At 45.7% G+C, this 15,396-nt stretch overlaps 1 protein-coding gene across 3 annotated transcripts in view; it reads left to right on the plus strand.

Annotated features, from left to right (window-relative positions):
• Positions 1–4,791: 4,791 nt before the first annotated feature.
• The window catches only part of CA10 (carbonic anhydrase 10), a 540,464-nt gene continuing 529,859 nt past the window's right edge, over positions 4,792–15,396 (plus strand). The window contains exons 1-2 of one of the 3 annotated variants that reach the window (XM_027568021.1): positions 4,792–5,213; positions 6,730–7,361. In XM_027568021.1, the coding sequence (XP_027423822.1) occupies positions 7,301–7,361 (61 nt within the window). In that variant the 5' untranslated portion in view covers positions 4,792–5,213; positions 6,730–7,300. The other 2 variants (XM_027568019.2, XM_027568020.2) reach the window with 2 other exon arrangements.

Below are 15,396 nucleotides of genomic sequence, written 5' to 3' on the forward strand. Positions count from 1 at the left end.
CTCATCTTCTCACCTGAAAATTAAGGGGTAAGATCAGGTCTGAAATTCTATTAATGTGCACTTGAAATGGACCATAAAACATCTATCATCAAATCTGTGACAAAAATGCAAGAAAGTGTGGAGCTATTTAAATGAACAAACAAATAAACCTATTCAGTTTTTCAGCAATCATTTACAAGATTCCTGCTATTTCTTCACTGTGAACAAGTCTTCCATTTGTAAGAGCTTGAGTTCAGGAGGTTGGATATTTAAGAGAAATTCACTGCGATGAAAAGACAAAAATCATGGCAGGGGTTTTGTGGACTTCCAAAATGGTGCCCAAATCATTGGCCAAAATGCTGCGAAGTTAGCGTGTATCATTTCCTAGCTACTGTCCATCTGCCAAAACTTAAATACCAAATAAGGTATAGCATTTGATAGGAATAAAATGTCCGCTATCTCCTTTGAAAAAATAAAATTCCCTTGTGTTGGTCACAAATTATAGGGTGGATGAGAAGAAATTCTGTTTCAAAAATATAATGCACGCTGGTGGTAATGAACCTATTACCCGGTCTGACGTCAAAGAGAGGGAAATAACCCATTGTCCTGGTGGCATATGCCATTTCAACATCTTCACATGCTCTGTCCAGAGAAGTGAACTGCATCCACTCAAATACATTAACATCTCCTCTTGATTGACTCATTAATAGAGAACAAGGTTTCATGCCCATGCCTCGAGTAACCCACATGAATTTACTATTGAAAAGTATATGGTATATTACTAAATGGTACTGAAGAGTGTCAAGTTTTTGTTCTGCAATTATTTCCTGAGAAGCTCCATTGATCTACATTTGGCACTTTTCATGTGACCCAACAATCTACCTGTTTGTGGTAAACAGAATAATGTGCCAAGGTGTCCTGCCAAGATGTCCATTACCTAATCCCTAGAAGCCATAAATATGTCACCCTGTAGGGCAAAAGGGATTCTTAAGATGCCATTAAATTAAGGGTTTTGAGATGCAGAGACTATGCTGGATTATCTAGGTGGGCCCAATGTTTTAAGCCAGGAAATTTATAATAATTTACCACAGCACCAGCAGGAAACTCATATACCATGTGACGGCCTCAACCTGCATGCTGGATAGTGGAGTCCTGGTCCCCCTTTCGAGGACCCCAACTAATTCTTAAGGATTCCTTGAGGGGGTAACTCAAGCACTCTGTGCTTACAAGCCACGTCATCACGAGGGTCTTCACCATCACCCACCTCTTCCTTCCACATAGCTCTCTGTTTTGCCAGTGGACTGCCCTTGGTGTCACTGGCCATCACACTCTGCAGTTTGGGGTACCACCAAGAGTTTGCTTCCGCCACCATCTCCATATTGGTTTTGGAATGGCTGTACTGGAGCCCATGTTGGCACAGGAATTTTCCTACACTATGTTACAGCGTTCATCAATAGTCATCTCATGAGACAGCAGACAGGAAAAAACATTCAGGGACTAACTTTTAACTGGTTACTAGATGATTGCTCTCAGATAACAGAATTACATGCCAGTCTTACTGGTTTCCCTCAGGGTATGTTCCTGCCTTACTATAAGGCTTTCTCGAACCCCCTAGTTCGTAACCTGCGTCTTAGTGGCAGGATGCAGTCTCCCATCACCATGGAACATGTTCCTGAATGTACAGACTCTTTTGCCTCTCATCCTAGCTCTGAAAAGAAGTATTCTTTGATCAGCTCATTGTAAGACTCAGCTCCCAAGTTTTCATTTCTACTCCAAGGTCCTCCACTGTCCAGGAATGACTGAATGGATGATTTCTACTACCTTCGAGGGAACATTTCCCACTTAATACTAGGGGGGTTTATGCCCAAGAGGATAGTGATTTTATAACATCCTATTCCAATACCTGTAAAACAGATAAAGACACAGATACAACATCAGAGCCCTTTCTTTACACAGCTGCCAAACTAAAGAAAGAACAACTCCTTTAGTGTTTAATATTTCTCAAAGTCTGAGAAATTTAGTAGTAAGTACATTTCACATAGAACAACAATAGTGCACTGAGGTTAAGCTTCTCCAAGCCTAGCCTAGCCATGGTTTATTAAATACATCTATTTATGACTATTTATGATTACAATCTCTCTTATATTTGTAAAAGTGAATCATCCCTTTGAAGGCATAATTTTGAGATATAATTGACACAAAATAAACTGCACATGTTGAAAGTGCACAATCTGATAACTTTTGACGTATATACACACCCATAAGCCATTAATACAATTAAGGTATTGTATAGATCCATTACTCTAAAAAGTTTCTTTGCAGTCCTTTGTAACCCCTCCCTCCTTGGCCCTCTCCACTTCTCTGCCTCCCTTAGACAACCACTATTCTTTCCGAATTAGATATGGCAAGGAAACTGGTGAAATAGTGAACCCACAGTGCCTGAGCACAGGTGCATCAAGAGAGATGGATCTGCTTTGGCTCCTAATACAGATGTTTAGCCTCTGGGGAATGTGTCTTAATGGATGTCAAGCTTGCAAAAATTTTATCAATCAGAGAAGTCACTCTTCTTTCTATGGATGGGGTTGGCAAAAGGAGAAGGTAGAGAGAAAATCCAAAGGATTTCAATATTGTCTTTTCCCGGGGATAACTGCAATCCCCTGCTTTCTATGGGAAACTGGAATTGGCCCCCCCAGTGGGGCTCAGCAAAGACTTTTCTATTATATGTGTAGCATACCTGCACTGAATTTGTAGGGCAGAGATATGTAGGGTAGGACAGAGACAAAAGATGAAGGCAGATATTGGGGAGAGAGATTCTCTGTTGTTACCAAGATATGGGTACAAGCTCATTAAAATATGAAAAAACTTGTTATGAATTAATATTTTCAGCTACACTGTTATTTTTTCATTTGTTTTGTAGACTAAAAAACTAAACACTTCAATAAAGAGTGAAGATAGAAGTTTCCTACTTAGTACATGCTTTTTCTGAGTTATCTTCTGGGTTAACATGGAGCCTGCCTGCCTGCCTGCCTGCCTTCCTTCCTTCCTTCCTTCCTTCCTTCCTTCCTTCCTTCCTTCCTTCTTTCTTTCTTTCAAAAGATTTTATCCATTTATTTGACAGAGAGAGAGAGACAATGAGAGAGGGAACACAAGCAGGGGGAATGGGAGAGGGAGAAGCAGGCTTCCTACTGAACAAGGAGCCCAACGTGGGGCTTGATTCCAAGACCCTGGGATCATGACCTGAGCCCAAGGCAGACGCTTAACCCCTGAGCCACCCAGCCACCCCAACATGGAGCTTTTCTTAAAAACCATACCGGTTAAGCTTAGCAATGACTCAAGAAAAAATTTTTTTCTTCTAGAAAATGAGAATATTGAAACTAAATGTTGAGGAACTGTTGTGTTCAGTGCTGTCTTCCAAGTACAGAGAACAGAATTGGCCGTTAGCAGGCTTTCAGATTCTTTCATTAGAAATGCCTTTGATTATCCCTAATTCCCAGTGATCTTGTCTTTCTCTCAATTTGACAGCAGTTAAGTTCTAAACCACATAACATTACATTCCACCCTGCCTTTGTTTAAGGACTTCTGCTGCACCTAAATATAAAATAACCTCCCCGAGATGATACTTTTCATTTTGCAGAGCATGAAGGGATATGGTGAGGAATGTCCTCTGAGTTTGAAATGCCTGGCTCTCATCTCTACACTACCAATTAATAACTGTGACACCTTGGGTAATTATCTAGTCTGGGGCTCTGTTTCATCATCTGTAAAATGGAAGTAATAATATTTCTCTCATACAGACATAATGATAATTAAGATAATTCACATAAGGGATTTGGCAATGCATGACATATAGCAAAAAATTGATGCATGCCACTATTTTTGCTTAAATACTATCACATGGATTGATTTTTTTTTTTTTTTTTACTGGAAGGACTTGGTGGCAGAGACTAGACTAAATATTCCTTGAGAGTGCAGAAGGTCAGGGCACAAGTTGAAGAGGGGGAAATTAAGTATTATTTTACTAGCATTGGCTCTTAAGGCAAAATGTAGAAGAAAATATGGTCTGTAAGCATTTTGAAAGAAAGGATTATGGATTTTTCAATTACAAAACTCCAGCATCTTGCCACAGTGCTTGCCACATACAAGGTGCTCAATTAATGTATGCATAATTCATTAATAAATAAATGGGTCTTGGTATAAAAATCCAGGCACCCTGCTTCTGCTTCCAGAGAGAGCTCTCCTGCTGGCAGCAAATTCCACTCCCAAGTGCAGAAGGTCAGTCACTGTCCATGTTTACAAACCCTGGCTAGGGTGGATTTCTGGAATGCAGATGCGGGGGAATTGGGAGGCAATTTTTCTTTTTATTTTTAGCAAACTGCTTTCTTTTTCCCTTCATTTTTAGCATTTTTTAGCAAACTGCTTTCTTTTTTTCCCTTCAAAAATCCCTTTCGCGCGGTTGACTTTCAAGGCACGGAGACAAACATCCCCCAAGTATTTCCTAAATGGGCTAATTCTCACTATCTTAGATTCTTTAAATGTTCTGAGGTCTCAAATACTTCCCCGCTGAGAGCCTCGGAAACTCCCTTCGTAAGAATCTTGGACTTTCTTCACTTGGGCCTAGATTTGTTTCATGTGCTGACCACCTGGAGTCCTTGGCCACACCTCCTTGTTAAAGCAAGTCTTCCAGGTGGTTTTTCTTCCCAAACCCCAGAGGCATCAGGACTACGCAGCTCCCCAAGCCGACGCAACCCAAGATGCTCAGGCTGTTCGGCTCCGCTCCCTCCCACCTCCACCCCCACCCCCTCCCTCGCCACTCTGCAAAAGACCCGCCAGACTCCTGGGCATTTGGAGTCAGTTCAAGAAGCCTGGGAGCGCCGCAGTGTTACTCCTTTGGCTCCAACCCTGCCCCACCAGAAGCCACACAGCCTGGAAGCCTCACAAAACTGTGTGCGGAAGAACGGTACCCTCTTTCCTTCTCCCTCTCCCCTTATCCACCCTTCCTGCGGTTATTAAACCGAGACTCACACTGAAATGGATTCTAAACACCAAAAAAAAAAAAGTGTAAAAAATCCCCTGCGGGTTACGTGTGTGTTTGTGTTTGTTGTGTGTGTCCATCCGCGCTTGTGCAAAATCTCCAAACGTCACAGTTTGCAATCCGGACAAGCGCGTCGAGAAATCCGAGATCTTTTCAGGGATTCCCCTTCCTTGCCCTCCTCTTCTTCAGCACTCCCAAAGAGGTAGGTCTGGGGCTTTTTCAAAACGCTGCTGCGGCGACGGAGGCAATGCAAATATGCTACAATTTGTCTTTTCTTCTCTCGCTCCCAGCCCTCTTCTCGGGCGAACAGTCCCGAGCGCAGGGTTTCCTCCCAATTCCCCCGCATCTGCATTCCAAGCGGCTGCTCGGGTGCTCGTCCTTCCCCGGGTCGCGGCGAGCCGTTCTGCGCACCCGCGGCCTCCGGCCTGGGCCTCGGCCACTGCGGTGGGTGGTGCTCACGCCTCCCCCACCTTCCCCCGGGGCCTCCGAGAGCCGCGCGCTGGGCGTGTGTGCGCGCGCGCGCGCGGATTTGGTAGGGGAATCTCCTTCGGTGGAAGCTGCTGAGTGTCGCTGGCAGAGAGTATTCTGGAGCCCAGCAAAAGCCTCCAAAGCACTTGAGCTTCCCGAAAGAAAAACAAAAGACCGAAAAGAAGGGAAGCCCGCTCCCGTAAAGCCCGGGTTTCCAATAGTCTCGGATCCGCCCGGAGCTGAGCAGAGGCGCAGTTGGCAGCGGCCCCTGCTCGCGCCCGGACTTGGAAAGACGGTTTTTTTCCCCGCTTCGGGGAGGAGGGAGGTGAGGGACTCGCGGGCGAGAGTTGCACCTGGTCTAGGAGCGTTCAGAGAGGAGAACTCTGGGGTAAGTAGTGTTCTGGCACTGGAGCGGAAAGGGGGAAGGAGGAGGGGGGCAGGAAAGGGACGAGAGGGAGAGAGTAGGGAATGAATTATGAAAAAAAAAAAAATCCCCACTATTCCGCAGCAGAGGGAGAGCGCATCACAGCGCCCCGGCTGAGTCCCGCCCGGGTCTCCCGCGCCCGAGCGGCTGGCGCGAAGTTCTTTCCAATCTTTCCGAGGAGATGAGAAAGTCCCCAATCCTGGAGGGCGGCCGGGGCCCAGGAGCCTCCGCGCTGGCCCGCAGCTCCGTCGCCCAGCCCTCGCCTCCTCCTTCTGGCCGCGCTAAGCCTCGGCTCCCCAGCCCGGCCTCCTGCCTCCTCCCCCGGGCTGCGGGGCTGCAGCGGAGGCTGGCGGCGGCGGCGGCGGGGACGCTCACCTGGCCGGGCTGCCCCCTCCTCCTCCTCCTCCCATCCGAATCGGGCAGCGTCGGGCTCCGTAGGCGAGGAAATAACGACCCCTGCAGTTGCATTGCGGAAAATCGCGGCGGCGGCGGCACTAGTTGCGGGCGATGGAAGCGAGACAACTGGGGGTTCCTAGGAGCCCAGGAAAATAGCAGAGGAACGGGAACCGCGCGCACGACGTGGGGAGCCCGCGGGCCCCCGACGCGCCCGGGTCCCCGACGCGCTCTGGTCCCAGACTCCCCGCCTTCGGCGCTCGGCGCCCTGGACGCGCCGCCCGAGCCGGGCTCTGAGGCGGCAGGCTGAGCGTGGACTTGGGGAGCAGGGAGGGTCCGCGGAGGCTGCCGGCGGTTTCGGGCAATAATTCCTGCCTCTCTTTCTCTGTCTCCCCTGTCTGCGGTGTCGTCTCCTCCCCCCGCCCCCCGGAAGCAGGAGGAGAGCGGCCCCGGAGCGCGGCAGCCAGCCTCTGACCATGCCCCGGTGAGGGGGGCGGACTTCGAGGGCAACTTGTCGCGGACTACCTGGGCTTAGCCAGCGAGCTGCGAGCGCCGGGGGCCCGGAACTGTGCGGCGCGGCCCGGCGGGGGGCTATCGTCTATGTCTTCTTGGGGCGCCAGGCGGATCGGGGTCTCGTTTTTGCAGGAAGAACCCGGCGCTGGTGGCTTCGGGTGGCTGCTGCCACCGCGGCTAGTGCTGTTTCCGCCTCTCGTGCGAGGAGCAGAGACCGGCAATCGGGGAGACCTCCGGGGCAGCGAGGCATCGGACATGTGTCAGCACATCTGGGGCGCACATCCGTCCAGCCCGAGGGGAGATTTGCCGGAACAATTCAAACTGCGATATTGATCTTGGGGGTGACTGTCCCTGGCCGGCTGTCGGGTGGGAGTGCGAGTGTGCGCTCGCTCGCAAGTGTGTGCGTGTTTGTATGTGTGTGTGCCGTGTCGGGCTCCCCCTTCCCCCCCTGTTTTCCCGTCGAGTGATGCACTTGGAATGAGAATCAGAGGATGGAAATAGTCTGGGAGGTGCTTTTTCTTCTTCAAGCCAATTTCATCGTCTGCATATCAGGTATGGGACGCGCTGGAGTCACTGGCGGGTTTGGGTTACGTTGTGCTGTTTGGAATGTATGGGGTTTTATTGTGTGTAGACTGTCAAGTAGCCTCGCGGGGTAGGAGGGGCAGGGGTTGGTGGCAGAGACCCTTGCAGCTCTTTGGGTTTCCAGCCTTCAGAATTAAAAACCTTCTAAGCCCAAGGGTGTGTGTGTGTGTGTGCGCGCGCGCGCGCGCGCGCGGCCGCGCGCCTGTGTCTGTGTGTCTGTTTGTGTGTGGTATGGTTAGTACCTGTATGGAGTCCTGGAACATAGAAGGGGTGAGTGATAAGAAAGAAAAGGCTGATGGGTGTTGATTTTCAACTGCTTTCCTGGATGAGAACTCTGGCCCCGAAATCTGAGCCTTGGCAACCCCCACCCCCATCCCCTGGCTTTCAAAGTTCCCAAACTCGGTGGTTCCTGGCTGGCAAAATGGACGCAGAGCCCTGCCCTGGTAACTAGGCACATTCAAGAGACTGCGGGAGGATGCGGGACTATCGAGTGCCACCAGCAGGGACCAGAGGGATGTGGAGGTCCTCCATGCCTTCCCCAAGCACATCAGGACTGGTCATGACGGTCTGAAACATGCTAGCATGCCCTGTTCCACATCAAGTAAAGGCAAAATTCGCCTGCAACAACACTGTCATAAATACCACTCTAGATTGTAGGCTCTCCCATTCCCAGCGGCCAGGATGTGCTAGGTCAGACTCACTGACCTCAGACTTCTTGTGCCAGTCTGTAGCTTCAGGAGTGATGAGGTGAATGGGGTAGGGCTTGTGCCTGCCTGCGCCTGTGTGTCTGTGTGTTGGAGGGCATTCTGATTTCCAAGCAGCATCTTTGTTGGTGCAGGGAGTTGGTGGTGTGGAGGGGAGCCATGAGAAAAAGCCCCAGGATCAGCAGTATTCCCCAGCTCAGTTCAGTGCCACCTCCCACTGACAGTGTCTCCCCCATTTCCCCTCCCACCTAATATTAAAGTGGCTAGGGTAGGACCCATTTGCAGGGCTCTCCTCTGCCTGCATTCCCTCTGCAGAATTGGGGACTCAGCCAACTTCCCATAAAGTCACCAGAAGAGGACAACAGAAACCTTGACCCTGGGAGCAGACACAGAGGAGCAGCATTCAGGTGGAGGGCCCTGTTTCCTGCATCTTCCCCACCCCCTAAGCCAGACCTGGCTGTGGAAGTTAAAAATCCTTGTCTGTGCTTACTCTGTTCAATTTCAACTTTCTCCTTTTAGGCCAGGAATGGGGGGAATCTTGTATTCAAAATCATTCTGTTTGGGGCTTGCCCACCCAACGAAGAATTTTGCCTCTGTAATACTTTAGAGATAGGTTGTATGCTTGGCCGACAATAAGAAGTGCCCTGCGACCACCCCAAATCCTCTAATGGGACCTGTTTTACCCTATCCTGCATCTAAGAGGAAAAATTCCCAGGTGACTTATAAGGGTTGATATCAGTCATATGACCAGGGGTGGCCTGGGTAGCATCTTACAAGAGCACATTTTTTTTTTAAAGATTTTATTTATTTATTTGACAGAGAGACACAGCGAGAGAGGGAACACCAGCAGGGGGAGAGGGAGAGGGAGAAGCAGGCTTCCTGCAGAGCAGAGAGCCTGATGCGGGGCTCCATCCCAGGACCCTGGGATCATGACCTGAGCTGAAGGCAGACGCCCAACGACTGAGCCACCCAGGTGCCCCAAGAGCACGTTTTATATCTTTCTTTTCTACATCTCTGTATCAAACTCTCTCATGTTCCATAATATTTCACTAGTTAGAAGATAGCCTTCCCCTACCTGTCTCCCCCATCATAAGTAATTCACAAAGCAGCCAAGCCAGCTGAGTCCATTTAAGATTAACAAAGGATTAACATTCACTGAAGCTCTGGGCCCCCCAAACTCCCTTATCCCCAGGCCCTACCCTGCACTTGGCCAGGCCATCACAGGGGAACCATCTGAGAACGGGTTTGTTCTGAGCCTCCAAAAGAGGCCTTAATAGGCTCTACTTGATTTGGTATATCAGTAACAAAATTCTGTAAACACAAGTATTAGGAGGGGGTTATTTCCAACCAAGAAGAGGTGCTATGGAGTATGTGGCCTTTCACATGTATTTACTAAATAATCATCATTGCTATGTAATGAGAGGATAAAAGTGTAAGCAAAATTGCTATTAGCTAAACACAGAAAACTAGGTTAGGGTTCCAAATGCCTAGTTAGGCTCTGCATTAATTTGCACTTTATGAAGACATTTAGGCAGAGTTGCAACATTATGTACTCTACATTTATACATCCATGAACTTAATTTTCAAAGACTGTTCTTTCTCCACAGCCAAGGTGGCCTCCCTCCCAAAACAACTACCCATTCAGTGATATCCATGTACTAATTCTGATTAATAATATAATTATTATTCACAGTTGCCACAATTTGGGGAACCTCCCCCCCCCCATCTAGCAGCCTTAAGAGGTAGAGTTATGCAGTGCACTAAGTTTGAATAATTGTGGCTCAGGGAGAGTTTAGTGGGTCTTTCATTTCTGTTTCCATGATTTGCAGTTTTAATTTACTCACGACTGTGCTTTACCAAAAGGAACATAACCCTGTGATCATAGAACCTACTAAATCTTAAATTAAAAAAAATAAAAAAACAAAGCACCTCTCTTCCATCTTGGGATAAATTACCCTACCCAGTAAATGGGGACTAATTCTTCCTGAGTTACCAGGCCTCAGTGATTGATGCATTGGTAGGGTTGACTTCATTACTAGAAAAGGTCAGCAAAAGTCTGCAGTGTAAACATTTTGCAGAAGGAAAATTTTGGGGGTAGATCTGGCCTCTAGTGACTGAATTTCACTCGGTAACATTGGCTTTCAGAAACACTGGTGCTTTGTAGCTTAGTGTTTTGTTAAACAAAGATTCCCACCCTTACCCCTCCCCATTCTGCAAATTAAGTGTACCCAAAGTGTTTTCTCCCTGGGTCTGTGTGGATATGTTTCTTAAAATACAGAGCCCTGGGCTTGGTATGTTTGATGGCTCTGCACTAATCATTTGGTCCTGATGAAGCTGTCAGCAAATGGGACTGAGGGTCTGCTTAGCTAACTGCTGAGGATGTAGCGTGTGTGCCTTCCATTTGCAAGATCATATCCATTTTGGCTAGTTAGACCGGCACAGCTGGGCTTAAGAGGGAATGCCATGATCTGGGAGTTCTGTTCCACATCAGACTCAGATGTCATTTTGCCAAAAGTGTAAGGCAGCCAAGATCTGTGAAGAGGAGAGAAGGACAGGGAGAGAGAGAGAGAGAGAGAGGAGAACCAGGATGATTTTTTCCAGTGCTAGTGAGAGCACCATTCCATTCCTACAAAAGCAGCTCAGATCAGCGAGAATGAATGTTTAGCAGCACCAGGACAGAATTTCCTGGCTCAAAGACAGCTGTCTGATTTCATTTCCACAACACATCCAACTTGCCTCTATGTAACTTTACTTCTTTGTCAGGTTATTCATAATAATAACAGCAATAGCAATTAAAATGATGTGCTTTCATATATATTACATAACATTGCACATATTTTAACTCATCTCTTCTTAGAGTCTGTAGGGTAATTTTATAGATGAGGCAGCCGAAGCCCACGGTGGCTCAGCATGCAGGATTCACATGCAGGTCTAACTGTGTCAGAATTGAGTATAGCACTTCTTTTTTGGCTCAGGATTTCTTTTAAATGTTTTTATTCGGTATTTTTTATTGGGATGTCTCTGGATTGAAAGAATGAGTTATGTTAAATGGATGCGAGTCTTCATTTGGAAGTGGAAGTTTGGGGTGATTGCAATTCAGTCCTAGACATAAGGTAGCATTTGAGTTGTATATGACTGTGAGGCAAACAGTTGAGACTATTACCCGGGTTGGCCGCCAGCACCTTGTGATCAGCAATCCCTATAAGCAAGGAATATTTCATACATTCTTTTCCTAATTGGAAAATTAAAATGGTTTCACTTCAGTGTCTTTACAGGTAGAGAGGGGATAATAGTACATACCGCACACCTTTGTTACATGGATTAAATGAGATAATGCGTTCAATGATTTTTTCACTTGGCACAATATCTGAGGCCTAGAAAGCTTGCAATAATATTTTTTTTCCTACAAATCAGGCACTGCACAGATTTGTGAGGCTGTGACAGAACAGAGCCTTTACCTTCCTCACTTTCAACTTGTTTAAAAGCAAAAAGAAAATCATGAGCAAGCGCATTTTATGACATTGAGCATTTTCCTTCTACTTTCAAGGAGGCCTTGGCTTAACAACTTTGAACTGTCTCTTAATTTTCTTTCTCATATAAATGAAACTGGTAGCATTGGGCTTTGGTGCCTATTATGAGTAAAACCCACTTTTACCTCTGTGAGCCCAGTACTGAGGTGAGGCTTGGAAAGTTTAATAAATCACCTGGGAACAACATAGTACTTATTACTTAGGGGAGCAACAGAATTTTCTTCTTTTTGCCGTAAATTATAACTCTGTATAAACCCAGCTTTAAAGTGTTTCCAAGATGGCAAACTACATATGCTGTCAACGTGACTTAAAAGAGAACATTCCGTTAAATACAAAAGAGCCCCCACCCCCACAAAGACTACTTATCTGATGATCTCATCGGTTTCTTTAAATCCAATGCTGTGTGATGTCATATGGCCCAGTAACTGACACATCCCATCATCAGAGATGGAACTTTCTTGTCTGTGAGACAAGAGTCTTTCTGAGTAATATAAAACCCCTGGGGGAAAGAGAGATGTCAAGGTGGAGAATCGTTTTCTTGTGTGGGGAGGAAAGGGGGTTGGATTGCCATCCTAGGCCATCAGTACCTAACACCTCAACCTTTCACGTTGATTAAGCATTACATCTTTGGGCCTGGGGTTTAGGTCAGGAAGAGATCCAGGCACCATAAATAAGTATGGCGGTGAGCCTTCGTAGAAAGAGTATGGAAGTTAGAAGAACCACCCTGCAGTCATACTCTTCCTTAATTACCTCTTTGGGAGATTCTTTTAGCCACTTAGAGTCTCAATTTTCTTCTCTGTAAAATGAAAATGATAACTTCTTTGCCTGGTCCAGAGGATTGTTGAGGAAACAACAGAGGGTGATCCTGAATGCTCTTTGTGTTGCACAAACGTAAAGCATCTGTGTCTTTACTATACTATGGAATAGTTATGAAATCAAAGTTGAGATACATACACATAATATAGAGTGATGTAAAATAATATGAATAATGAATGCCTAATTGTTAAGATATGACAGCAAAGTTGTAATGCACAAAAGGTATAGTGATATGAAATAATAAGAATAATGTCTTATTATTTCATAAAGGATATACGTGCTGCAGAAGAGAAGTCCAGACATGGGGGAAAAGGAGGATATTGGGTAGATGTTGGAGGCTTGGAAAGAAGAGATGAAGGGACTACATCATCCAAAGGAGAGGAATAGGAATGAGTGATATACAGGAAAGACAGTCCCAACTGGAATAAAAGGTTCACTTGAAGATACTGGAAAGTTGGGATGAGCCCATGTTGGGAGCTGTTGAATTGAGAAAATATGGAGTGTGTTCAGATATTTAATTTCTTGGTGATTTTTATTTTTTTTTATGATGGATCTTTGCCTGCACTCAATGGACTGAACTTTGTTAAAATTTGTTTGAAATCCTAACATTTCTTTGGGTTTTAAATTTGTGTTGCAAGTTTCAAGCTACTGCTGTCCTTTCCATAGTTTGTAGGCTATTTGGGATTGTAGATGGTTGAGTTTTGGGGACACTTCAGCTTTCTCATCTGTAAAATGGAAATGATACTTACTTCCCAAGGGTGTTGATCCTACAGGGTAATTGTAAGGAGCAGAACAATATTTGTAAAATGATAACATGGTGTCTGGAATACATTTACCGTGGGCCAAATTACCCATATCATATGAGAGTTAAGGATGGGCTTTGGAACCAAGATAGGCCTATACATAATATTCCTCCTTTTGGGATTTTTGCCTCTGTGTGGTCTTAGAGAAGTTGTTTAACTTCTCTGAGGCTCTGTAAAATCTGTAAAATGAGGGTTGGAGAAAATATACGTAAGATTCTGCCATGGCGCCTGACATGTAGTAGTCACTCAGTGAATGAGAGCTAACCCCATAAAGACATCCTCATCATTGTCATCAGTAACTGTCCTTGTTATTGACACTTTGGACCTGTTCTTGTAAATTCCACTGAATCATTCAGTCATTTCTTCAGTGTTCAACAAAATAGCATTGCCGGCGAACTATGTGTCAGGCATAGAAATCACAAAAATGAAAAACACCTGATTCTTGGTATTTCCAAGATGGAAAATGTTGAGGAATAGAGGTGTGTGCAAAGTGCTATGGGAGTGTGAAGAAGCATGTTGGTGGATACAAGTGGATACAGTCGGTGAAGTCTCTGCCTTCGGCTCAGGTCATGATCCCGGGGCCCTGGGATAGAGTCCCACATCGGGCTCCTTGCTGAGCAGGGAGTCTGCTTCTCCCTCTGCCTGCCGCTCCCCCTGCTTGTGTGCGTGAGTGCTCTCTCTCTCTGACAAATAAATAAAATCTTAAAAAAAAAAGTGGGGAAGGTAAAGGATTCATAGAGGAGGAAACATTTGAATGAGGCTGGAAGAAGATCTGAGATTTCAAAAGGACAGGAAAAAAAAAAGGACATAGCATGAGGCAAGAATAGTAGCTTGATAGACAAGAAGGAATGAAAAGAAACAAGGGTCAGAAGTGTGGTGAACTGGGCATGTGGAGTGGGTGGGCTGGAATAAATAATGACTGGAGACAAGACTGGAAGAATACCCTGGGGCCAGTCGGTAGGGGCTTGTTAGCCAAGACAAGAAATCTAGGCTTTTTCTTTTAGTTATGAGGAGCTAAGGTGGAGGTAAGGAAAAATGACATTAAAAAAAAGGTTTATGTGCAGTTCTTTTTTAAACTTGATTGCAATAAGTGATAACTTAGAAACCCAATTCCTTGTCTTCTTGTCAGCCTTTATTCTTGCTCACAAAACCCATTTTAAAAAATACTGGTCTAATAGATCAATTAGGCCATTATGGGACGTTCTGAGTGACAGACCTTAAAAAAAAAAAAAAAAAAAAAAAGGAAGGCAGTTGTCCTGTTATGGACCTGATTTACCCTCATCTTTGAGATTTGGTATTTTCATGTGAAGCAAATGCAAATGTCTGCAATTTTGTACTTGAATAACAATGATAACATTATTAGTACCGTCTTTAACGTTAGACAAAGGCTAAGGGAAGTGAACCGATCCGTGCATGCCTTTGTGCCCTGAGGATTGTGCACCTCCAATAGATGCACTAGTTGAAAAACAGCTGCTTGAAGCATTGCAAAGCATTTTGCAGCGGTTTTGCCTTATTCTGCCCTATGCTTGTCTTTCCAATCGACTCCGTGCTTGCTTGGGAGTATGCTCATGGTGCACTAAATTATATACCCATTTTACCCTCTCAAAGGTCCAGTTACTGTAGATCAAGTATAGAAACCTAAAATGAAATGTCTTCCCTTGTCCACTTAATCATTCAGCATTTATGGAGGGGGCACTATACGTAAGGTACTGGGGATCCAACAGGAATGAGTCAGACCCGGACCTTTCCCTCCAGCAATTCACAATCTAGTAAGAGACCAATTTAAAAAATATTAGTAGCGACAGCAGAATCCGCTAAGTATTGAGAAGGGATGTCTGACTCATTCTGGAGGTGGGAGGGAGGGAGGAAAGTAGTGTAAATAAAATCTTTTTTTAAAAAGTGGGGAAGGTAAAGAATTCATAGAGGAGGAAACATTTGAATGAGGTTGATGCTTAGACTGAGTCTTTGAAAGATGGAGGATTTTTGCTGATGGACCAGGAGGAGTGTGATGGGGGAGGGGCGATCCCAGGAAAGCACATTTGCAAAGGCAGGGCTATGAGATGAGACACATGATGATTTCAGGGTGCTGTCAAGAGGTCAGTATGGCAACCACTAGAGAGGGTGGGGTGTGATGGATGAGGTTGAGATCGAG

Source organism: Zalophus californianus, chromosome 16 (assembly GCF_009762305.2).
Source record: "Zalophus californianus isolate mZalCal1 chromosome 16, mZalCal1.pri.v2, whole genome shotgun sequence".
NCBI lineage: Eukaryota > Metazoa > Chordata > Mammalia > Carnivora > Otariidae > Zalophus > Zalophus californianus.